At 37.1% G+C, this 25,579-nt stretch overlaps 1 protein-coding gene across 1 annotated transcript in view; it reads left to right on the forward strand.

The window, feature by feature from the left end:
- The window catches only part of WDR47 (WD repeat domain 47), a 78,343-nt gene that overhangs the window by 42,914 nt on the left and 9,850 nt on the right, over positions 1-25,579 (forward strand). Inside the window, exons 7-11 of the mRNA XM_007949869.1 lie at positions 511-771; positions 14,414-14,489; positions 17,048-17,205; positions 24,405-24,574; positions 25,122-25,292. Coding sequence (XP_007948060.1) covers positions 511-771; positions 14,414-14,489; positions 17,048-17,205; positions 24,405-24,574; positions 25,122-25,292 — 836 coding nt within the window. The remainder of the gene's footprint in view (positions 1-510; positions 772-14,413; positions 14,490-17,047; positions 17,206-24,404; positions 24,575-25,121; positions 25,293-25,579) is intronic.

The following is a 25,579-nucleotide window of genomic DNA, read 5'->3' on the forward strand; positions in this document are numbered from 1 at the left end:
AACCAAAAAAAGAGAAAAGGGAAATAAAAAGAAGAAAAAACAAGCAAACCTGCAATATCTGGGGATAGGGCACTAAGAAGAAGGAGAGAAAAACAAAACAAAACAAAACAAAAAAAACAGTAGGGAAGGAGAATAATAAATGAAGGAAAAAAATAGGAAGAGTGCAAAAAGAAAACAAGTAATGGGGTTAGTCACGAGGAAAAAAAATAGGGGGAAAGGAAAAAAAAAAAAAAAACAACCTTGAATTGTGGGGTGGGCAGAGTTTCAACCAAGAACAGGGAATAGAAAATATGCTGAAAACCAGGCCCTGGTAGGGGAAGGTTTAGAATAATAATATCATTCAGTATCTTGATTATGTCTTGAGTTGATGGTAATTTTTCAATACTTAAAATTGCCATAGATTATATATTATGTATATATGTATTTACCTCCTGAAACTTTTATTCATCTATAAATTAAGAATGTAATCAAGTTTTTATTTAAAAATAATTACATTGTTTTATTTTATAGGTCCATTCAAAAGCTTGGTGAATTAAATATTGGAATGGATAGCCTTGGTAGTGAGGTGTCAGCACTCAGCCAGCAGTGTAATGGGAGCAAGAGCAATGGATCTAACAGTTCTTCTGTGACAAGTTATGCTACCCCACCCCAAGACTCTAGCCAGAGAGTAACACATGATGCTTCAAGTACTCACACAAGCATTCCTCATAATTCTGGATCAACAAATCACATACCTTTTCTTGAGGAATCACCTTCATGTGGAAACCAAATGTAAGTGTTTGACTTTGTAAAACATGGAAATACTAACTTTCTACTAATGACTAGACACATAGAAACATAAAAAGTTGAACTTCTCTTTGGAACCTTACAAATAAAAGTTTTTTGGAGTTTACTATCCACCAATTTTTTTTTTCTAATGAACCTTCATTTATCTTTATTCCCTTCTGCCAACTTTCAAGTCTCTTAATATTATTTTTCTTTCTGTTTTTCTTTTTCTTCCTCTCTACCACCAAGACAGTTCTATTTTTAATAAGATATATAACAGAGATCATACTGTTTTAGGCTTTATCTGTTTTCTTTATTTCTTGCCATGGGCGCCTTTCAACGAACGTCTTTAGACTTTCAGACTTTCAGAGCATAGGAAAGTTTTGTAATATGGTGGAATGTTTGCAGTGGGATAGTGTTGGCAACTCTGGCAGTTACAGCTGCTCAAGATTTTTGCATCTTTATTTTTTCACTAGTAAGGGAAATTTTTTTATCTTGCTATTATTAGTAAATAGGTGCTAATTTATGCAATGGGAGCAGTTAAGGAGCATTTCCCTTCATCTATTCTTAACATAAAACACCTTTGAAGGAGGGCAGAGCAAGATGTCAGAGTGAATACAGGCTCCACAGACTGAGGTCTCAGAACTCTGACAGTAGCTGAGGTGTTGGAGAGTTAGGATGAGTCCAGAGTGGGGAAGAGGAGGAGCAGCGATTGCAAAGAAGCTGGGGGAACTTACCTGCTAACATTGGGTGTACTACCTCATAGCCATTTTGACACAGCGCTGGGTAACACTCTAAACAAGGAACATAGAAAAGTACCTAATCTGAGGAAGCTATAGCCTATTTTTTCTTTCCTTTTTTTTTTTAACGCAGCACAGAGTAGCTGTAGGAGTTCATGGGCTGCTCAGTTGGAAGGAGTTGAAAGGAGACAGTGGTGCTGCAAGAGAGTGCTATTGAATCTCACTGAGGCTAGTGGTGGATGGGCACTAGAACTGGGAGGAACAGCAAGGGTAACAGGGCAAGGAGAATATTTTATACTGATGGGATATGCAGCACAGAGGCAAAGTCCCTCAGTAGGACATCAGAGATAAGGTTATGTAGGGGTGCCCATGAGGGGAAGACACAGAAAACCCCCACCTTCACTATAAGAAAGTCGAGCTCCACTGCATATATCAGCATCTGCAAACAGCTAAGCCCCTGCCCCCCACCACTGGTGTATTGAATTCCAGAGATCAGGCATGCAGAACTCCTGAATCAATGCTAAAAAAACAAAACAAACAAACAAAGAAAAAAAAACTAAGGATAAGAGTGCCCTCTTGGTTTTTAGAACATACTATCAAGCCCACTGCTGCTGGTTTGTTTCTGACTCATAGCTACCCTATGAAGCTGAGTGGAGCTACCTTGTGGGGTTGCCAGGGTTGCCAGTTTTTGCAGAGATGGGCTGCTGCGTCTTTGTCCTGTGGAACAGCTGGTGGGTACAGGCTCCAGCTATTTGGTTGGCAGCCGGGTGCTTGACCCCTGTACCACTAGGGCATCCAATCAGAAAATATTCCCAGAAAAATAAGAATACAAAATTTAAAGTAAAAAAATAAAAGATAACAAAATGGCTCAAGTTCAACAAAAAGTAGTGAAACACACAAAATCATAAGAGATGGAGGACCAATCAAAAACAAAATATGACAAGGAGGAAATTTTTCCTATGGAGGTCACATTAATGCAAAGAATTGATAATTTTCAGACCATGGTGGTTACTATGTTCAAGAAAAGCAAAAAGCACACAGAAAAACTAACAGAGATCAGGAAACAAATGGAGGGATGATATGAGAGACTTGATACCGAAATTGAAAACATCATTGGACAACTCAATTAGAAAAATCAAGAGAAACACTCAACAATAGAGTTGAACAGACAGAGCATAGAATAAGTTAACTAGATGATAAAATAGCTAAACCTGTCAAATCTCAAGAGAAATAAGCAGAGAACCAAGAAAAGTGAACAAAGCCAAAAAGAAATAGGGAATTTAATTAAGAAATCTAACATTAGAATTATTGGAATTGCAGAGCACCATGAAAACAATACAAGCATAGAAATGATTTTTCAAGAGATAATCAGAATTTTCAGGTCTGAACAGAGAACTAAGCCTGCAAATACAGGTAGCTACATGAACCCCAATTAGAAGAGATAACAAAAAGATAAACTGTGTGCCATATCCTAATAAGATTCTTAAAAGCTAAAGACAAGGACAGAAATCTAAAAGCAGCAAGAGAAAAATGCTTTATGACATACAAAAGGACTTTCATAAGAATCAATATGGATTTCTTCCCAGAAACTCTATAGGCCAGGAGACAATGGAGCAACATATATACAGTACTGGGAGAAAAAAATTGCCAACCAAGAATTCTTTACCCAGCAACGTTGTTACTAAAAAACGGGGGGGAAATCAAGACATTCCCAAACAAACAAGCTCTGGGAATTTGCCACCACCAGAACAATTCTGTAAGTATTAGTCAAGGGAACACTCCAAATGGAAGGGCAAGAGCATTAAATAAATAAGCATTTCTATACCTGGGGTGTGTGGATGGGGAAACAAACAAAAATAAAAAAAATCTTCAAAAAAATACAACAACCTGTACAATCATAAGGACCAAGTATATGATTTTTTCAGGGACTAAAGTCAATTAAATCCTGCAAATAATACAACATCAAAATTGTATGAAATAAGTACAAAGTAAACTTACAAAATATAGGTTGTGTATTGATTTTCATGGAGACATACCAACAGAAATGGGGTAGGTATGAGTATATCAAGAATTTGTGGAATGTAACATACATGGTAATCACTTAGAAATCACCAAGGAGAAACATTTAGAAGAAGAGAAGGAAGTTAGCAATAAGGCTTATCACAAGAAAGCACCCAGATGCAAACAGAAACAGAAAAATCAGAATTAAAAAAATCTAAGAAGATATGAGACTCTCAAAAAACAAATAGCAAAATGAATGAGGTAAATACTCAGTTTTCAGTAATAACCTTAAATGTAAATAGTTTAAACACTGCATGGAAAAGGCAGAGAGTGGGAGAACTGATTTAAAAAAAAAAAGTGATCCATCCTTTTGCTATCTACAGGAAGCACACCTTAGAAATAAGGATACAAACAGACTCAAAATAAAAGGGTAGAGAAAAATACTTCCTGGAGCCATTAAACAAAAAAGGGCAGAGGTGGCCATACTAGGATCAGATAAAACAGAGTTTAAATCAAAATCTATTGCAAGAGATGAAGAAAGACATTACATATTAATAAAAGGGTCAAACTAGCAAGAGGACATAGCATTGTAAATACATATGCAGCTAACAGCAATGCACCAAAATACATGAAACAAATACGGACTAATATAAAGGAGAAATAGACAACTCCACAGTAATAGTAGGGGACTTCAACACACCACTCTCAATTATAGATAGAACATCTAAAAAGAAGATCATTAAGGACATTGAGAACTTAACTAAAACAAGAAGACAATTGAACATAATAGACATACGTAGAACATTCTGTCCAGGATCAGATCAGTATACATTCTCTTCCAGCACACATGGACCATTTTCCAGAATAGAGCATATGCTAGGATGCAAAATAAGTCTCAACAAATTTAAGAAGATTAAAATCATGCAAAGCATCTTCTCTGACCATAATGGTTTGAAGCTAGAAATCATGGACAGGAGTAATAAGAAAAAAATAAATAAATACATGGAAACGAAGTAATACACTACTGAAAAGTATTGGGTCATAGAAGAAATCAAAAGTGAAACTTAAAATTCCTAGAATCAACCAAAAATGAAAACACAATATATGAAAACCTTTGGGACACAGCAAAAGCTGTGCTCAGAGAGAAATTTGTAACAATAAATGCCTATATTACAAAATAAGAAAGATCCAAAATCATTAATTTAAACTGACAACTTGAACAAATAGAAAAAGAAGCTCAAATAAGCCAAACGCTATCAGAAAAAAGGAAATACAGGTATGTGTCGCTTAATGTCCATGAAAAGTTCTGTGAAACAGGACATTATGTGATTTGGACCTTGTACAAATATCATAGTAAAACCTCATGGTTTCTGATTCTCCTTATTGCTGTTTCTGGAGCTGCCGCCAGAGGCTGGAGGGATGAGTATTGGTGGGTGTTGGCTGAGAGGGAGGGTGGTGAGAGCAGAGCAGCAAAAGGAAGTGAGTGGGGAGGGAGTAGAGCACACTTAGCCTTGCCCACTATTCCACCTTCACAGCCCGTGTTGTCGATGCGTGCCTGCTGTACAAAGCCCGAGAGCCCACACCCAGAGCCGTGTCCTCTGCCTCACCTGCCTTTATCCCCCTGTGGTCCAGTGCTACAGGAATCTGAGTTTGTGTCATTAAAACCATTAAAAACCCACTATCATCTAGTTGATTCTGACTGAAAGTGACCCCTATTGGATTTCCAAGGCTGTAAATGTTTACAGAAGTAGATTGCCCCATATTCTTTCTCAGAGTGGCTGATGGGTTTGAACTGCTGACCATTTTCTGGTTAGCAGCCAGATGCCTTATCCAATATGCCACTAGAGCTCCACTGTTTAAACTGTTAGAAAAAAATAAAAGGAAAGCTGCTTTCCTTTGGGGGGGGGGGGAAGTGTGGGACCATGGATGTATATGCAGTCATACATTGCGATGCAAGTCTATAATAAAGATCAGAACAGAAATAAATGAAATAAAAAACAATAGAAAGAATAATAAAAACTGGAAGTGGGTTATTGAAAAAGATCAATAATAGACAAACCACTGGTTAGATTGACAGAAGGAAAAAACAGAGGCAGGTAACCAAATTAAGAAATGGTATTGGTGACATTACAACGGACCCAACAGAGATAAAGAAGCTCATAATTATTATGGAAAACTGCACTCCAACAAATTTGAAAACCTAGATGAAATGGACAAATTTCTAGAAACATGCTATTTACCCAAACTAACACAAATAGAGGTAGAAAATTTAAACAAATGCATTACAAAGGGAGAGACAGAAGATGTCAGTCATCAAAAACCTACCAACAACAAAACTCAGAACCAGATGGCTGCACTGGAGAATTCTGCCAAACTTTCAGAGAACAGTTGACATCAATCCTGTTCAATCTCTTCAAAACCATAGAAGAGGAAGGAATGCCACTGAACTCTTTTTATGAAGCCAGCATTACCCTGATACCTAAGCCAGGCAAAGACATCACACAAAAAAAAGAAAGTTACAGACCGATATCCTTTATGAACATAAATGCAAAAATTTTAAACTAAATTCTAGCCAACAAACTTTAGCAACATATCAAAAAAATCATACACTATGATCAAGTGGGATTCATACCAGGATTACAAAGGTGGTTCAACCTATTAGAATATCAATCTATGTATTCTACTACTAAATAAAACAAAGGAAAGGAACCATATGATTATATCAATTGATGCAGAAAAGGTATTTGATAAAATTTAACACACTTTTCTGATAAAAACTCTTATCAAAATAAGAATAGAAGGGAAATTTGTCAGCATAATTAAGGGCATATATGCAAAACCAACAGCCAACATTAACTCAACAAAGGCTGAGAGCCTTTCCTTTGAACAGGTATGAGACAAGGATGCTAAGTGTTACCACTCTTATTCGACGTTGTCCTGGAAGTTCTCATCAGAGAATTAAGATGAGAGAGAGAAAGGAGGAGCGGGGGTGGAGAAAGGTGTCCAAATTGGAAACGAAGAAGTAAAACTATTTGCAGATGATATGATACTATACATAGAAGACCCTAAAGATTCCACAAGAAAACTGCTGGAACTAAGAAGAATCTAGCAACGTTGTAGGGTACAAGATTAGCAATCAATGTCATGAAACAAAATGTGTATGAACTTCTGTATGGAAAAATTAATTTGCTGTGTAAACTTTTGGGAGTTCTGGTGGCATAGTGCCTAAGGCATTTGACTGCTAACCAGAAGGTTGGTGGTTCAAACTCACCAGTCACACCTCGGAAGGAAGATTAGGCAGTCTACTTCTGTAGAGATACCACCTTGGAAACCCAAGGAGTGGTCACTATGAGTCAAATAGACTCAAGGCAGTGAGTTTGGTTTTGGTTTATGTAAACTTTCACTTAGATCACAGTTAAAAAAAAAAGAGTTGGATTCTTCTACACTAAAGAACACTACTCTGAGAAAGAAATCAAGAAAGCAGTACCATTTATAATAGCTTCTGAATTGGTAAAATACCTAGGAATCATCCTAAGTAGGGACATAAAAGACTTATACAATGAAAATTATAAAACACTACTGTGGTGTAGTGCCTCAGGCATTTGACTGCTAACCAGAAGGTTGGTGGTTCAAACCCACCACCACTCCTCAGAAGGAAGGTTGGACAATCTACTTCCATAGTGATACCACCTTGGAAACCCAAAGACAGGTCGCTGTGAGTCGGATCAGACTCAAGGGAATGTAACAACACTATAAGAGACTAAAAGAGACCTACAAAAATGGAAAGATCTTGTGCTCATGGATTGGAAGAAAGTGTCATTTCTACTTGAAGTGATCTACAAGATTCAATGTAATCCCATTATAAATACCAGTAACGCTTTTTACTGAAATGGAAAAACTAATGACCAACTTCATGTGGAAAGAAAAGAAACCCTGAATAGCCCAAGAAAGAGGGAAGAAAAAGAACAAAGCAGGAGGTCTCACACTGCCTGATACCAAAACATACTATACAACCACTAATGAAAACAGTGTACTCTTGGTTCAACAATAGACACATATATCAGTGGAACAGAATTGAGAACTCAGAATTAAATGCAGCCATCTATGGACAACTAATTTTTGACAAGGAGTCAAAGTCCATTCAGTGGGGGCAGAAACAGTCTATTTAATAAATGGTGCTGTCTAAATTGGATAAAGCTCTAAATTTTAAAATCTATTTAAAAACTACAACAACTCAATAACAAACAAACAACCCAATCACAAAATAGGCAAAAGATATGAACAGAACCTTTACTAAAGAGGACATCCAAGCAGCCAACAAACATATGAAAAGATGTTATTGATCCCAAGCCATTCCAAAAACCAAACCCACTGCCTTCGAGTCGATTCCAACTCATGGTGACCCTATAGGACAGAGTAGAACTACCCATAGAGTTTTCAAAGCTATAAATATTTATGGAAACAGACTGCCTCATCTTTCTCCTGGGGAGCATGTGGTGGGTTTGAACTGCAGACTTTCTGGTTAGCAGCTGAATGCCTTAATCACTGTACCACCAGAGCTCCTCACTAGCTATTAGAAATGTAAATCAAAGCTACAGTGAGATATCATCTTACCACAGCAAAAATGGCACTAATAAGGGAAAACAAAAAGATAACTGACAAATGTTGGTGATGATGTGGGGAGACTGGAACCCTTATCTATCACTGATGGGATTATAAAATAGTGCAGCTGCTATGGACAACGGTATGGTGCTTTCTCAAGAAACTAGAAACAGATCTACCTTATGATCTAGTAATCCTACTCCTAGATATATATACCCTAGAAACCCAAAAAATAATGACAGGAACAAACATGTGCATACCTATGGTCATTGCTGCTCTATTTACAGTAGCAAATTAATGGAAATAACTGAAGTGCCCATCAGTGAATGAATGAATAAGCAAATACATACATACAATGGAATACTACACAACCATAAAGAATGATGATGAGTCCAGGAAACATAACATGGATGGATTTGGCATAATGCTAACTGAAATAAGTCAAGCATATAAGGACAAATATTGTATGATACCTCTTTTCTAAAAAGACAAGAATAGATAAATGTAGACAGACCAATATCCATTGGTAGTTACCAAGGAGAGGGAGGTGAGGGTAGAGAAAATATGCTTTATACAGTGGAAATAGTTTACTTTTGGTGATGGGAAGTGTGGTATTGAAAGTAGATGTAGTGAGCACAGCACAGCCAAAGTAAAAGTGAGTATTTGAGCCATATGGATGGTTATAGATAAATTGGTATGTGGGTAGATACAGATATGCATGTAGATGAGAACAGTTAGAAGTATTTGTCACTATTCACTGTCATCAAGTTGATTTTGACGCATAGTGACCCTATAGGACAAAGTGGGACTGTCCCATAGGGTTTCCCAGGCTGTAAATCCTTATGGAAGCAGACTATCTCTTCTTTTTCCTGCAGAGTGGCTGGTGGGTTCAAACCATTGACCTCTTGGTTAGCAGCCAAATGCTTTAAATACTGAGTGCAAGCACACGTATTCAATGAAGATACAAATGTAGATTGTTTTCAGACATAACCAAATACCCTCCAACACTGGTTTTCTGAGTTTGAAGGCTTCTCACTGGACAACTCAGTCAGTTGGTATAATATAATTCACAAAATCACCACCAAGGGCATATTTTCCAGCTACTGGTGATTCTTCTTTGTTTCCAACTTTTGCATTCCAATCACCAGTGATAATCAACACATCTTGATTGCATGTTTGGTCAATTTCAGACTGCAGAAGTTGGTAAAATCTTCAATTTCCTCTTCTTTGACTTTGCATTGGTGCATATGTTTGAATAGCAGTAGTATTAACTGGTCTTCCTTGCAGGTGTATGGATATTATTCTATCACTGACAGCATTGTACTTCAGAACAGATCTTGAAACATTGTTTGTGATGACGAATGCCATGCCATTCCTCTTCAATCTGTCATTCCTGGCATAGTAGATCATATGGTTGTCTGATTAAAAATGTCCAAAATCAGTCCATTTCAGCTCATTAATGCTTAGGATATTAATCTTTATGTGTTCCATTTCATTTTTGACAACTTCCAAGTTTCCTAGATTCATACTTCATACATTCCATGTTTCGACTATTAATGGATGTTTGCAGCTTTTTCTTCTCATCTTGAGATGTGCCGCATCAGCAAATGGGGGTCCTGAAAGTTTTACCCTATCCACATTATTAAGGTCGGCTCTACCCTGAGGAGGCAGCTCTTCTCCAGTCATATTTTGAGTGCCTTCCGACCTGAGGGGCTCATCTTCCGGCACTGTATTGGACAATGTTTCAGGGCTATTCATAAAATTTTCCAGTAATATATGAGAGTGTTTCACTGCTATTCATAAGGTTTTCATTGCACACAGGACTGGGCATTGTTTAGTTCTGTTGTACATAAGGTTGCTATGAGTTGGAGATGACTCTGTGGCACCTAACAACAATAACAACAATTCACAAAAATCATGATCAGTATCCTAGTGAAATGAGTAGTGTCTGAGGTCTTAAAAGCTTGGGAGTGGCCATCTGAGACTACTTGGCTCCACTTGCCAGGAGCAAAACAGTAAGAAGGTAACCAAAAGCACAGAGGAGAAACAATTCTGCAAGAGCCACAGCATTTTCTACCCTGAGGCCAGAAGAATTAGATGTTTTTTTTTTTTTTTAGTGGCTATCACCACACACAATTCTGACAAAGCTTACAATAGTTGATCCTAGACAGAATGAGAGAAAAATAAGGATTAGAAACTCAAATTCTAATTTTAAAAAAGCCAGACAAACTGCCACAAGTAGAGAACAGAGGATTCCCTGAGACTATCACCCTGAGGTACTCTTTAAACCTAGAACTGAGCCTACCCCCTGAGATCACCTTTTAGCAAAATAGCAGAGTGGTACACAAAATAAAGGATATTACCTTATCAGTGTCCTACTTAAAAACTATCAGAGTGAGACCCAAAGGTCCAGAATTACTCAAAAGCAAGGTGAAAAGATAAGGGGGCATGGAAACTAGAATACTGGGAAGAAAACAAATTGAACACAATTAAAGAGAATGTTAACACCTTGTGATAAATGTAAATAATGACACAAATTGAAGGAGGAAGTCCAAACTGCACTGAAGGCATTAGTGATGAACAATGCTCCAGGAATTGACAGAATACCAACTGAGATGTTTCCACAAATGGATGCAACGCTGGAAGCTCTCAGTCATACATGCCAAGAAGTTTGGAAGACAGTTACCTGGTTGATTGACTGGAAGAGATTCGTATTTGTTCCCATTACAAAGAAAGGTGATCCAATAGAATGTGGAAATTATTAAACAGTATCATAAATACCACACGCAGTTAAAGTTTTGCTGAAGATAATTCAAAAACAAAAACAGCAGTACATTGACAGGGAACTGCCAGAAATTCAAGCTGGGTTCAGAAGAGGATGTGCAATGAGGGATATCATTGCTCATGCCAGATGGATCTTGGCTGAAAACAGAGAATACCAGACACATATTTACCTGTATTTTATTGACTATGCAAAGGCATTTAACTGTGTGGATCATAACAAATTATGGATAACATTGTGAAGAATGGGAATTCCAAAATGCTTAATTGTGTCCATGCAGAACCTATACATGAGCCAGGAGGCAGTCATTTGAACAAAACAAGGGAATACTGCATGTTTTAAAATCAGGAAAGGTGTGCATCAAGGTTGTATCCTTTCACCATACTTATTCAATATGTATGCTTAGCAAATAATCTGAGAAGCTGGAATACATGAAGGAAAATAGAGCATCAGGATTGGAGGAAGACAAGTATTGCGTTGGGAAAATCTGCTGCAAAAGACATTTTTAAAGTGTTAAAAAGCAAAGAGGTCACTTTGAGGACTAAAATGTGCCTAACCAAAGCCATAATGTTTGAATTGCCTTATATTCATGCAGAAGCTGGACAATGTATAAGAAAGACCAAGGAAGGATCGATGCCTTTGAATTATAGTGCTGACAAAGAATACTGAATATACAATGGACTGCCAGAAGAACAGACAGATCTGTCTTGGAAGGAGTACAGTCAGAATGCTCCTCAAAAGCGAGATTGCCAAGACTTCGTTTCACTTTGAACATGTTTTCCAGGGATCAGTCCCTGAAGAAGGACATCATGCTTGGTAAAGTAGAGGGTCAGCAAAAAAAGAGGAAGACCCTTAACAAGATGGATTAGCACAGTGGCCACAAAATGGGCTCTAACATAGCAATGATTTTAAGAATGACACAGGACTGAGTGGTGGTTCATTCGTTTGTACGTAGGGTCGCTATGAATCAAAATAGACTGAATGACACCTACAAACAACAACGTCACTGAATACTTTGTGTGGAAATTGTCAAATGTAAACCTATTTGCTGTGTAAACTTTCACCAAAAACTCAGTAAATTATTATTTTAAAAAATAAAACATCTTTGAGGTGGTACATTAAAAAAATATGTAACTTAAAGTTCCTGGGTGGCACAGACAGTCTACACTCAGCTAGTAACTCAGAGTTTGCCTCTTTGAACCCCTCCAGTGGTACTGTGGGACATTCAGGTCTGGTGATGGGCTTCTGTAAAGATTATAGCCAGCCTGACTTAGGAGTGTACGGAGTTTCTTCAAATGAGTCCATAAACAAATGCATGCCTAAAAATACATAACTTGCTTTTAGCACTTGGATGCTTATTAACCTTACAAATAATTTGTATCAAGAAACTCTAGTTTTATTTAGAGCATATTTATCTAATATCTACTTCTTTCTCATAGTTCTATAACACTTTTTTTGTGTATATCCCAAAGCTAAAAAACTTAAACATTTTAATTTAATTTTTAGTTTTTATTAAAGTAATATACATATAAAACCAAAAAACCAAACCTGTTGCTGTTGAATTGGTTCTGACTCATAACAAACCCTTGTGTTACACTGTAGAACTGCTTTATAGCATTTTCTTGGCTGTAGTCTTTATGGAATCAGATTACCAGGCCTTGCTTCCCTGGTTCATGTAGTATAATATTACATTTCCCTTTCATACAACTTTCTGGTTTTCCAGCAGAAAGTAATTGCCTCATTTTGGTGTGAATGTGTGTGCACATGCATGCTTAGTCTTCTTGTACTATCACCCATCTACAAACTCTCTGCAGATACTTTAATATAGCTGTAAATCATAAAATTACTCATCACGGTCAATCGTATCAGGTAATTTCTCTATTTCATCTTTTTTTGGGGGATTCCTTCAGGATCACTCTTGCTTTTCTCTAGAGTCATTGTTTCTAGACCATTTTATACAGTCCTAGAGAGTTCTGGGACTTGTTTTCATCATCCTCTTGGGGATTTTCTTTGTCTCTTTCCTATGTTGGACTCCCTGTTTTCAGGATTCCATATAGTTTCAGGGGCACATTTGAAATGACGTTTCTGAGATTTTGCATGTCTATAAAAATGTGTTTATTACACTTGATCTGTTAGTGCAGCTGTGTTTAGAATGCCAGGATAAACATCATTCCTCTGAGTTTCAAAGACATTTCTACATGATCTTCTAGTTTCAAAGTTCCCACAAAGAAATGTGATGCCACTTTTATTTCTGATCCTTTGTATGAGACCTGTGGCTTTTTCCACTTCTGAATTTTGTTGTTGTTGTTGTTGTTATTTGCCGTCGAGTCAGCCCCGACTCATAGTGACCCCTCCTTGGGTTTCCGAGGCAGTATCACTACGGAAGTAGGATTGCCCAACCTTCCTTCCGAGGAGTGGCTGGTGGGTTTGAACCGCCAGCCTTCTGGTTAGCAGTCAAGTACCTTAGGCACTATGCTACCAGAGCTCTGAATTTTTTAAAGAGTTCTTTTCCCTGATGTTCTAAAATACCTTGATACACTTCAGAGTAGTTCTTTCTTTCCTTCATTCTGTATTATTTAGTAATTTCCTCACCTCTATTTTCTGTTGCAGGAGCTCTGGTAGTGTAGTGCCTAAGGCACTTGACTGCTAACCAGAAGGCTAGCAGTTCAAACCCACTAGCCACTCCTCCGAAGGAAGGTTGGGCAGTATACTTCCATAGTGATACTGCCTTGGAAGCCCAAGGAGGGGTCACTATGAGTTGGGTCCGACTCCGACGGCACATAACAACAACAACAACAACAACAACATTTTCTGTTGGTTAATTGTTATTCTGCTACCCATTTTTATTTTCTAAGAACTTTTTATTTTTCTCTAACCCCTCCCTGCCCTTTGGGGAACTTATTTTTAGGTAGATTCATTATTTTCTTTTCTATCTCTAAGTATCTTACTTATATTTTTGTAGATTGCTTTTGTTCTGTGAGTTGCCGCTCTTCTTCCAAGCTCGCTTTTAGCCTCTTTTACCTAGGAGGTTTTCTTAAAGTATTTGGAAATCTTTGGCTGCCTGGAAAGGGTGAAACATTTTTAAAAAGCTAATTGGAAGGAAAATCTGTGTAGGTGGGTGGATTGTCCCTGATTGGCTCACAAAAAAGTGATTTGAGAGACCCTCAACTGTCATTATCTGTTAATCTTTTCTCTTGGGCCAGATAGTTTTTCTAGAGAGAATTCTCCAGGTTCATGCAACAAGGATTCTGAAACTAAGCAGGGGAAGAAGGGTACACTACAGAATATGTGGACTTTGATTTAATCTCCTTTCCCAAATGGCTTCTTATCCCTTCCTTACAACTATGTCTGATGTCACTGAGTCCGTAGGCTCTTAATAAATCTCTCTAGAGAGTAAACTTTGCCTAAGGTTAGTGAGGTTATTTGCCACTAAGTGAATGAATGAAAAATTGAGACTGACATGATAAATTAATTTCTGTTTTGATATTCAGAGTAAACTTTATTTGAATTTCTACCCACACAGCTCATCAGAACATTCGGTCATTAAACCACCTCTTGGAGATTCTTCAGGGAAGCTTTCAAGGTCAAGAGGGGAAGAGGTAATACTTTGGGAAAGGATGTTTCATTGTTTTTATATATACTTGAAAATTTCACTAAGAAATTCTCAATTTAACGAAAGAACCATTTTTAGAAATAAGCATTATTGTTAATGCTGGTATTCATCTCAAGATACTTGAACTCTCACTGGGCTAAGGGAAGGAGCTGCTCCAAAAGCACATTTGGGAATATTTATATTAATGGCCTAGTAGTGACCTTGGCACATGAGTTGGGGTTGTGTACTGCTTTCTGAACCCTATTGCTAATTTGTTCACCTATTATTGATATCCCCTTTGGGTTTCTTATCAATACATATTTTTGCTTTGGAACCAGATATCCTAACCTAATTAGCATACAGCTTCCTCTGTCTTATTTTCCCTAGTATGTATTTTAACCCCTCAAATGGGAACATTATCTCAAATGCTTACACGGTCCGGACAGATGACAGTAATGAATAAAGTCAGCTATTTTCATGATAAGCACATAGGAATATTTGTCCCTTGCACAAAGAAATATGTAGGCTCAGTTTTCCTGTTATTTAGGTTTTAAGAAAAGCTAGAAAATAAATTTTAATGTGAAATTTAAAAATAGCAAAAAAGTAAAAAAAAAGGAAAACTCATTAGAGGGGAGCAAATAAAATAAATCTGTGTGGCTCTGCCATTTCTGCCTTAAACCAATTGTTAGCAATCATTTATGTGTTGTAAGCCCTTTTCCTTTTATCTAGCCTATGCTGTTTGTTTGGCAGCCACATTCCTTGTATATGGATTAGTGGAAAATATAACATTTCTGGTCAATAAATTCATACAAATAACAAAAGAATTCAATTCAGTTCCATAAGACAAACATAATATGACACTTCATGTTTGCCCTCCACCTCACAATGAGGATGCATTGTGTGAGTGCCTACCTAAGACCTTGGGTAGGAAAAGGTATTGGTTTTTCATGGGTGAAGTCACTGTGGATCCTAGAGCTCTCACAATAGAACCACAGCTGAAGTGATTTGCGTGAGATCTTGACATACATACAGGCATACCTCATTTTATTGTGCTTTGCAAATACTGCATTTTTTACAAATTGAAAATCTGTGGCAACCCTGTGCTGAGGAAGTCTGTTGGTACCATTTTTCCAACAGGATGTTCTCACTTCATGTCTCTGTGGCACATTTTGGTAATTCTCACAATATTTCACATTTTTTTCATAATATTATTGCACGCTTAATAGAGTACAGTATAGTATAAACATAACTTTTACGTGTACCATGTGACTCACTTTATTGCTATACTCACTTTATTGCAGTGGTCTGGAACTGAACATGCCAGTTCCTTCCGGTTTGACCCCTGCTGAGAATTTGCATTTCCACCCCAGATATACTGCATTTTAACAAGAACCCCAGGTGATTCTTACAGATTTCCTAAGTCTTATAAGGCTTACACATAAGAGTCACCTGGGGATTTGTTAAACTATAGATTCTGATTCAGTATGTTGTTGTTGTTACGTGCCGTCAAGTCAGACCCGACTCATAGCAACCCCTCCTTGGGTTTCTGAGGCGGTATCACGGTGGAAGTAGATTGCCCAACCTTCCTTCCGAGGAGTGGCTGGTGGGTTTGAACCACCAGCCTTCTGGTGACCAGTCAAGTGCCTTAGGCAATATGCTACCAGAGTTCCTCTGATTCAGTATATCTGGGGTGAAAAAAAACAGATTCTCAGCAGGAGGCCAAACTGGAACGAACCAGTTCCAAACTCTTGTCACATGGCACCAGTAGCAGGAGTCACCAGAACTTTTATATAGAACTGCTTCAGTTTGCCTTCGTCAGCAGAAGGCTATGGACAGACAGGTTCATAGTTTAAAATAAAAATGAAGCTCAAATTAAACGTTCATTTTTGCAGTTTAAAGGGGTACTTTTGGGAACTCTGGTAGCATAGTGCCTAAGGCATTTGATTGCTAACCAGAAGAGTGGTGGTTCAAATCCCCTAGCCACTCCATGGAAAGAAGATTGGGCAATCTATTTCTGTAGTGATACTGCCTCAGAAACCCAAGGAGGGGTCGCTATGCATCAGATCTGGCTCGACAGCAGCGTGTTTGGTTTTGGTTTAAACTTCAGTTTGAGATGCTGAAATATTAGTTGCTGGAGATAATGGTAAACTTTTTCTTTTTGTACTAAATAGATTAAATAACAGTCCTTTTTACTTCCTGCTTTTAGAAACACAAATGTTTCTTGTTTATGTTTTTGTTATAACATCTATATATGTGGGCTATTTTATTTCCTTAACAGCTAGAAGAGAACTTAATATGATAATGCGTATTTTTATATTTTGTCATAGATGAAAAACTTAAAATTGTCTATGAACTGTTTGAGTTTAGTTTAGCAATGAGTAACAACAAATAGAAAAATTGGAGTTACTTTGGATTTGCCACTTAAAAGAATTAAAAGATTGTTAGTAATGAACATAAAGTTCAAACAGGAATAGTACAGTCAAATGAATTCGAAATGGGATAAAGATGAATTCTTTCAAATTCATTCTTTTCATAAGATGGCTTTCATATTTATTTTTTTCATAGGATGACAAATCAAAAAAGCAGTTTGTTTGTATTAATACTCTAGAAGACACACAAGCTGTTAGAGCAGTGGCTTTTCATCCAGGTGGTGGTTTATATGCTGTCGGCTCAAATTCAAAAACCCTAAGAGTGTGTGCCTATCCTGAAGTAATTGATCCAAGGTAAGAATATATATATGCCTTTGTTTTTAATTCAGGTATCTAAAACCTGTTGCTGTTGAGTCAATTCTGACTCATAGCAACAGTATAGGACAGGATAGAACTGCCCCACAGGGTTTCCAAGGCTGTAATCTTTATAGAAGCAGACTGTCCTATCTTTTTCCCGCAGAGCAGCTGATCGGTTTGAACTTGCAGACCTTTCGGGTTAGCAGCCAAGCCCTTTACCACTGTGCCACCAGGGCTCCTAATTTACCAATATTGATCCCTTTTTCAGAATTGCCATCCAGTGTTTCAGTTCTTATTTCTTTCCTTTCATAAAATTTTTAATTTGTATTTGCACTCTCAATGCTTAGGAAATATACTTAAACATCATTGACTTCATCAATTTTTTCATAATATGTGTTTGGTTAGGTCATTTCTCATTTAATATTGTAGTTTTCCTTATTCTATAACATGGGTGTGTTTTTTTTTGTTTTTCCTCTGAGAGTTCCTTTCATTCCAGATAGATTATATAAGATAAAAACAAAGTAATGTTAGTTACAGACTTTGAGAAATAAAAATTTCTTAGAATAGTTTTAGAGAACTATTAGATGATGTTTTGATATTTGACCATTTTTAGTTACAGCAATCACAATTTTATTTGGTCAACCTAACAATGCTTCTACCCTCTTATTTGAACAGATTATGGAATTTGAAAATAAGGGAGAGAAATTCACTCTCCTCATTAAAAATGGGTATTTATTAAGAGTACATCTAATTCCTTAAATTTTCTAAAAAAGTAAACAGCATAGATGTAAGCCAACAAAAACTGGATTTGAGCTCTTTACTCATTGATTAGATACTCTTTTTGTCAATTTATTTAAGGTTTTTACTTTCAAAATAAATTTCATGATAAAGATCATGAACTATTAGCTATATTTTGTGATTAGGAAAATGAGTGCCAGGAATGGGAGAATTTTCATCCAAATAAAAGAAGATACAAATTAAAAATAAATTAATTATGTGAAGTAATTAATTATGCATCATAATATGTGTTGGAAAAAATTTTTAAACAACTCTTAAGACTATTTTTCTAAAATCATACCCCTAGTTTGGGGAAGAGTGTTGGGATTGTTTATTTATATATTTGCATTTTTGGGAGGTCTATCATTGTGTGGCAGTGTATCACTGCATCTAAGGAGCTCTGGTGGTGTAATGGTTGAGGCATTTGGCTACTACCCAAATAGTTGTTTAAACCCACCAGCCTCTCCTTGGGAGAAAGATGAGGCAGTCTGATTGCATAAAGATTTAGTCTTGGGAACCTTATGAGGCAGTTCTGCTCTGTGCTGTAGGGTTGCTATGAGTCCGAATCAATTTGAAAGTAGTTAGTTTTTTTTTTTTTAATCATTATATCTGAAACCAAAAATTTTGTTTTTTGTACCGCTATACCATTTGAAGGTTGAGAAAAGGAATAGGCTCGTGTTAGATGGTAATATTATAATTTATTGGTGCTTGTATATTAGTTAAGTAGAAATACATGAGAGAATAGGCAGAATTCTCAGTCAGGAAGTAGAAAATAGCAATAATTACAGGAGTTGTATGTTTAGAGTTAACCTGATATTAAGTGAACTGATTCTCCTTTTTTGTGTTTCTTAATGCTGTCACAGCTATTTCATAGATTGTGAACAAAGTGATTTTATGAAAATAAATTTGTTTAACAAATATATTTTGAGTTCCTTCTATGCTCTAGGTTGTATGCTAGACTTCCAGGATAATTGTAATAAAATAAACAGGCTATTGACTTCAGGGAAATTCTGGTTTAGTGGGAAAGATGGACATTACACAAATAAATAGATTATACACTGTGGTAGGCTCTGTGAAGAATAAGGACATGTAGACTGAGGAGTAAGGGAAAAATCTTCTTGGTGGAGGAGGTATTAAAGCTGAGATCTGATGATGAGTAGAACCCAGCCATGTGAAGAGAAGCAAGAAGAAAGTAATTCAAATGGAGCAAAGCACTTGGCTTTTTGAAGAAGTAAAATAAATTCAGAGTGGCTAAAGCCTTATGGTCTGGGTATGGTAAGGCTACAGAGATAGACATGAACTAAATTATGCAGACTGTCATAGCCATTTTTTATTTTATCCTGAGTATAGTGGGAAGCTGCTGAAAGTTTTGAGTAGAACAGTTTTGTGATCCAAGTATATTTTTAAAAAGTCATTGGCTATGGATCAGAGGACGGTAAGAGTGGAGGCTAGGAAAAAGGTAAGAAGCTGTAGTTTAATTTAGATGGTGGTGTGATGGCAGTGGAGATAGAGCAAAATGGATGGATTTGAGATAAAATTCATTTAAAGAAAGAATCAGTAGGACTTTGTGTAATTAATTGTGTAACTGACAAAAGAATCTTTTGATTTGATCTATTTTCTACATTAATATTAAATACCTTCTATGAATTGGAGCCACCACTCATCTGTCAGTTTGTTCTACTGTGGTGTCTTGCATCTTGCTGTGAGGCTGGAGGCTATGCCACTGGTATTTCAAATACCAGCAGGGTTACCCATTGTGGACAGGTTTCAGCAGAGCTTCCAGACTAAGACAGCCTTAGAAGAAGGAAGGGACCCCCACTTCTCAAAGAACTAGCCAGTGAAAATCTTACGGATAGCAGTGAAACATTCTCTGATACAGTACTAGAAAACTTTACGAATAACCCTGAAACACTGTCCGATATATGGAAGATGAGCCCCTCAAGGTGGAAGGCACTCAAAATAGGACTGGGGAAGAGCTGCCTCCTCAGAGTAGAGCAGACCTTATTGTTATGGATGGAGTAAAGCTTTTGGGACCTCCATTTGCTGATGGGGCACATCTCAAGATGAGAAGAAAAAGCTCCAAACATCCATTAATAATCAGAACATGGAATGTATGAAGTATGAATCTAGAAAAATTGGAAGTTGTCAAAAAATGAAATGGGACACATAAAGATCAGTACCCTAGGCATTAGTGAGTTGAAATGGACTGGTTTTGGTCATTTTTAATCAGACAACCATATGATCTACTATGCCAGGAATGACAAATTGAAGAGGAATGGTGTGGCATTCATTGTCACAAAGAATGTTTCAAGATCTGTCCTGAAGTACAATGTTGTCAGTGATAGGATAATAGCCATACCCCTACACAGGAGACCAGTTAATACACTATTATTCAAATTTACGCACCAACCACCAAAGCCAAAGATGAGGAAATTGAAGATTTGTACAGACTTTTGCAGTCTGAAATGGACCAAACATGCAGTCAAGATGTGTTACCTCTGGTGACTGGAATGCAAAACTTGGAAACAAAGAAGAATCATCACTAGCTGGAAAATATGGCCTCGGTGATACAAATAATGCTGGAGATTGCATGATAGAATTTTGCAAGACCAATGACTTATTCATTGCAAATACTTTTTTCAACAATGTAAACAGTGGCTATACACATGGACTTTGCCAGATGGAGTACTCAGGAATGAGATCAACTACATCTGTGAAAAGAGACAATGGAGAAGTTCAGTATCTTCCGCCAAAACAAGACCAGGAGCTGAGTTGAAGCTGAAGACAATTAATAGAAGTCCATTAGAGCCAAAATACGACCCTCCTGAATTTAGAGACCATCTAAAGAATAGATTTGATACATTGAACACCAGTGACTGAAAACCAGAATTGTGGGATGACATCAAGAACATCATCCATGAAGAAAGCAAATGATCATTAAAAAGACAGGAAAGGAAGAAAAGACAAAGGGGATGTCAGAAGAGACTCTGAAACTTGCCTTTGAATGGAGAGTAGCTAAAGCAAATGGAAGAAATGATAAGATAAAAGATCTGAGCAGAAGATTTCAAAGAGCACCTTGAGAAGACAAAGTCATTTATTATAATGAAATGTGCAAAGACTGGAGTTAGAAAACCGAAAGGGAAGAACACGCTCAGCATTTCTTGAGCTGAAAGAACTGAGGAAAAAATTCAAGCCTCGAGTTGCAATATTGAAAGATTCTATGGCCAAAATATTGAATGATGCAGGAGCCATCAAAAGAAGATGGAAGGAAATGTACACAAATTGTTGAATGTAAAACAAATTCTACTGTGTAAATTTGCACATTTAAAAAGAAGAAGAAGAAGAAGAAGGAAGGAATACACAGTCACTGTACCAAAAAGAACTGGTTGATGTTCATCCATTTCAGGAGGTGGCATATTATCAAGAACCAATAGTATTGAAGGAAGAAGTTGAAGCTGCACTGAAGGAATTGGCAAAGAACAAGGCTCCAGGAACTGATGGAATACCCATTGAGATGTTTCAACAGATGGATGCTGTGCTGGAGGCACTTACCCAACAGACTGGAAGAGATCTATATTTGTACCCATTGGAAAGAAAGGTGATCCCATGGAATGTGGAAATTATCAAACAATATCATTAATATCACATGGAAGTAAAATCTTACAGAAGATGATTCAAAAATGTTTGCAGCAGTATATTGCCAGAGTACTCCCAGAAATGCAAGCTGGATTCAGAAGAGGATGTGGAATGAGAGATATCATAGCGGATGTTAGATGGATCTTGGGTGAAAGCAAAGAATATCAGAAAGATGTTTACTTGTGTTTTATTGACTATGCCAAAGCATTTGATTGTGTGGATCATAACAAGTTATGGATAACATGGAGAAGAATGGGAATTCTAGAACACTTAATTGTGCTCATGAGGAACCTGTACATAGACCAGGAGGCTGTCATTCAAACAGAACAAGGGGATACTGCATGGTTTAAAATCAGGAAGGAAATGTTTCAGGTATATCCTTTCACCATACTTACTCAGTCTGTATGCTGAACAAATAATCTGTGAAGCTAGACTATATGAAAAAGAGCATGGCATTAGGATTGGAGGAAGACTCATTAACAACCTGTGATATGCAGATGACACAACTTTGCTTGCTGAAAGTGAGGATGACTTGAAGCACTTACTGATGAAGACTACAGTCTGCAGTATGGATTACATCTCAAAAAGAAAACGAAAATCCTCACAATTGGACCAATAAGCAGCATCACAAGTAAATGGAGAAAATATTGAAGTTGTCAAAGATTTCATATTACTTGTTTCTACAATTGGTGCCAATGGAAGCAGCAGTTAAGACATCAGACAATGTATTGCACTGGGCTGCAAAAGACTTCTTTAAAGTGCTGAAGAGCAAAGATTGTCTTTGAAGACTAAGGTGCACCTAACCCAAGCCATGATATTTTCAGTTGCCTCATGTGCATGTGAGAACTGGACAATGAATAAGGAAGACTGAAGAAGAGTTGATGCTTTTGAGTTGTGGTGTTGGTGAAGGATACTTAAAGTACCATGGATTGCCAAAAGAACTAACAAATCTGTCCTGGAAGAAGTACAGCCAGAATTCTACTTGGAAGTGAGAGAATGGCCAGACGTCATTTGACCTTTTGGTCATATAGTCAGAAAGGACCATTCTCTGGAGAAGGATATCATGCTTGGTAAAGTGGAGGGTCAATGAAAAATGGAAAGACCTTCAGTGAGATGGATTGGCACAATGGCTGCAATGATGGGCTCAGGTGTAGCAAGTATTGTGAGGTCGGCACAGGACAGGGTAGTGTTTCGTTCTGTTGTACACAGGGTCGCTGAGTCAGAGCCAACTTGACAGCACCTGACACAGCAGCATATATCGGGGATTGTGTCAATCTTTCTTGCTTTTGAATTTTTTTCTTAATTTGGAAAAATTTTCAAATGTACAAAAAAGTAATCTAGTACATTGTAACAGTTATCAAGATTTTTGTCACATTTGCTTCATTCATCCATTTTGTTTGTTTGCTAATGTATTTTAAAGTATCCTAGATAAAATGCCATTACACCCTTTTATTCTTCGACATGCATCTCCAAACACATGTACACTTTATTACATACACTTGATGTTATCCTAACACCTAAATAAGTGTTTAGTATTATAATTAGACCCCAAGACCCCATTGCTGTTGAGTTGATTCCAACTCATAGTGACTTTATAGGACAGAGTAGACTGCTCCATAGGGTTTCCAAGGCTGTAATTTTATGAAAACAGACTGCCACTTCTGTCTCTTGTGGAGCACCTTGTGGGTTTGAACTGCTGACCTTTTGGTTAGCTGCCAAGCACTTAACCACTGCACTGCCAGGGCTCCTAGTATTATAATAAACCAAAACCAAACTCATTGCCGTCAAGTCAGATCCGACTCATAGTGACCCCTCCTTGGGTTTCCGAGGTGGTATTACTACAGAAGTAGATTGCCCAATCTTCCTTCCAAGGAGTGGCTGGTGGGTTTGAACCGCCAGCCTTCTGGTTAGCAGTTACATGCCTTAGGCTCTACACGACCAGAGCTCCTAGTATTTTAACACTATAGTATTAATCTGAATTGACTCAACAGCAACATTAACCTGCTTTGTAAAGTATAGATAAAATGCCCATTGAAGGCTAAACTCAATGGCATGTCATCAAGGACTGCACAGCCAAGCCTCCATCTCCTCGCCAATAGGCCTATCCCACTTTGTCCTGAGTACCCTGAGCATTGTCTCCTCAGCGCCACAGACGTTTACCTCCTGTTTGGCCAGTTCTTTCCCCACTATATTATATCTCTTCACTGAGGTTGTGCTCCTGGCTTCATCTTTTCCTATAAATATTCTCCCTGCCCTTTAAGGCCTGGTACTATGTACTGGAGTGTAACTTATATTTGCCTTACTGTATGTGGTAGTCATGACAACATATACCCCTGCCAGATTTTAAACTCTGGAGAGATCTTGCTCTTTTTGTTTTTTATCCATCCGTGCCTCTCTGCACATCCAGGGACATTGCTTATATTATATGTTTAATAAATGTTTATTGAACTTTTTTGAATTTAGAAGCTTGTTAGCTTTTTTTAAAAAATTTTCTTTTTCTGTTTCTGAGTTAAAATCCATAAAAAATATTTGAAAAGGGTATTCTTTTTAGTTATATATTTTATTTCCTATCTAGTCTAAAATGAGATTAGTATGATAATGTTTAATAATTTTAGTTTTTAGATTTTAAATTTATTTTTTTGATGATTTTGGAAACTGTTATTAACCTGTTTGTTATCTGTAACTTTTTTGCTCCCTCAGAAACAACCATAATATAGAACTCCATACTAGTTAATTTTAGCGAGCAAGACATTGAAATATCTTTCAATAATTTTTCTTTTTAGTGCACATGACGTTCCTAAACAACCAGTGGTACGTTTTAAAAGGAATAAACATCACAAAGGATCCATTTACTGTGTGGCTTGGAGTCCCTGTGGACAGTTATTAGCAACAGGCTCCAATGACAAATACGTCAAAGTTCTGCCCTTTAATGCGGAGACTTGTAATGCAACAGGTAGGGCCCAAGTATGTAAGCAGTAGCTGACCAGTATAAACTTTATACTTTCCCCATGTTATCTCTCTCTCTATATATCTGTATTGTCTTTAATGAAATCTAAGAATATAACCTTAAGATTTTTTTTTTAAACATTCTAATTATTTGGTTATACTCATGAGCATTATTCTTTTCTTTTTATTATAGATAGCCAGGTGGTATCTAAGCCGCAGAAAATTATTGTTATCAGAAAAATAACTTTAAAATAATGACAAGAATTATATGAATGGATATATTGTTAGAACATATCTCTTTGGGATAAAAAATAAGAAGATAGCTCTCTATATAATTCTATTTTAGGGAAGTTAATAACTAAATCAGTATTTTGATTTCTTGAAGTTCTTTGCTCTATTAAGTGAAATGACTATAATATCAATCCTTAAAATATAAACCATACCACTCACCATTACTCTTGATCCGTTTTGAGGCAGTCTAGCACTCACAGATTATCACAGTAAGTAAGATGAGCAGCATCTTTTTTTTTTTTTAATTCTTATTGCTGTTTCAGGACCGGATCTGGAATTTAGTATGCATGATGGGACAATTAGAGACTTGGCATTTATGGAAGGCCCAGAAAGCGGGGGAGCTATTCTCATAAGTGCTGGAGCGGGGGATTGTAACATTTACACCACAGATTGTCAAAGAGGACAAGGCCTCCATGCTTTGAGTGGACATACTGGTATGTTATATCAGTCTCAGTTGTTGCTTTTCCTTGAGTTCAAATCATGCTTTCTCATTACTGGGGTACATTTCATCAAAAGAGATTTCTTCAGGACAGGAAATTTTTATCTCAAAATTGTAAACTTTAGATAACAACATTAGCATTGCTGTTTGCCTGTGTACTAAATCCTTATTGTTGTTGTTGTTGTTGTGTGCCGTCGAGTTGGCCCCGACTCATAGTGACCCCTCCTTGGGTTTCTGAGGCAGTATCACTACAGAAGTAGATTGCCCAACCTGCCTTCCGAG

Source organism: Orycteropus afer, unplaced genomic scaffold (assembly GCF_000298275.1).
Source record: "Orycteropus afer afer isolate SDZICR_OR568_19922 unplaced genomic scaffold, OryAfe1.0 scaffold00010, whole genome shotgun sequence".
Lineage (NCBI taxonomy): Eukaryota > Metazoa > Chordata > Mammalia > Tubulidentata > Orycteropodidae > Orycteropus > Orycteropus afer.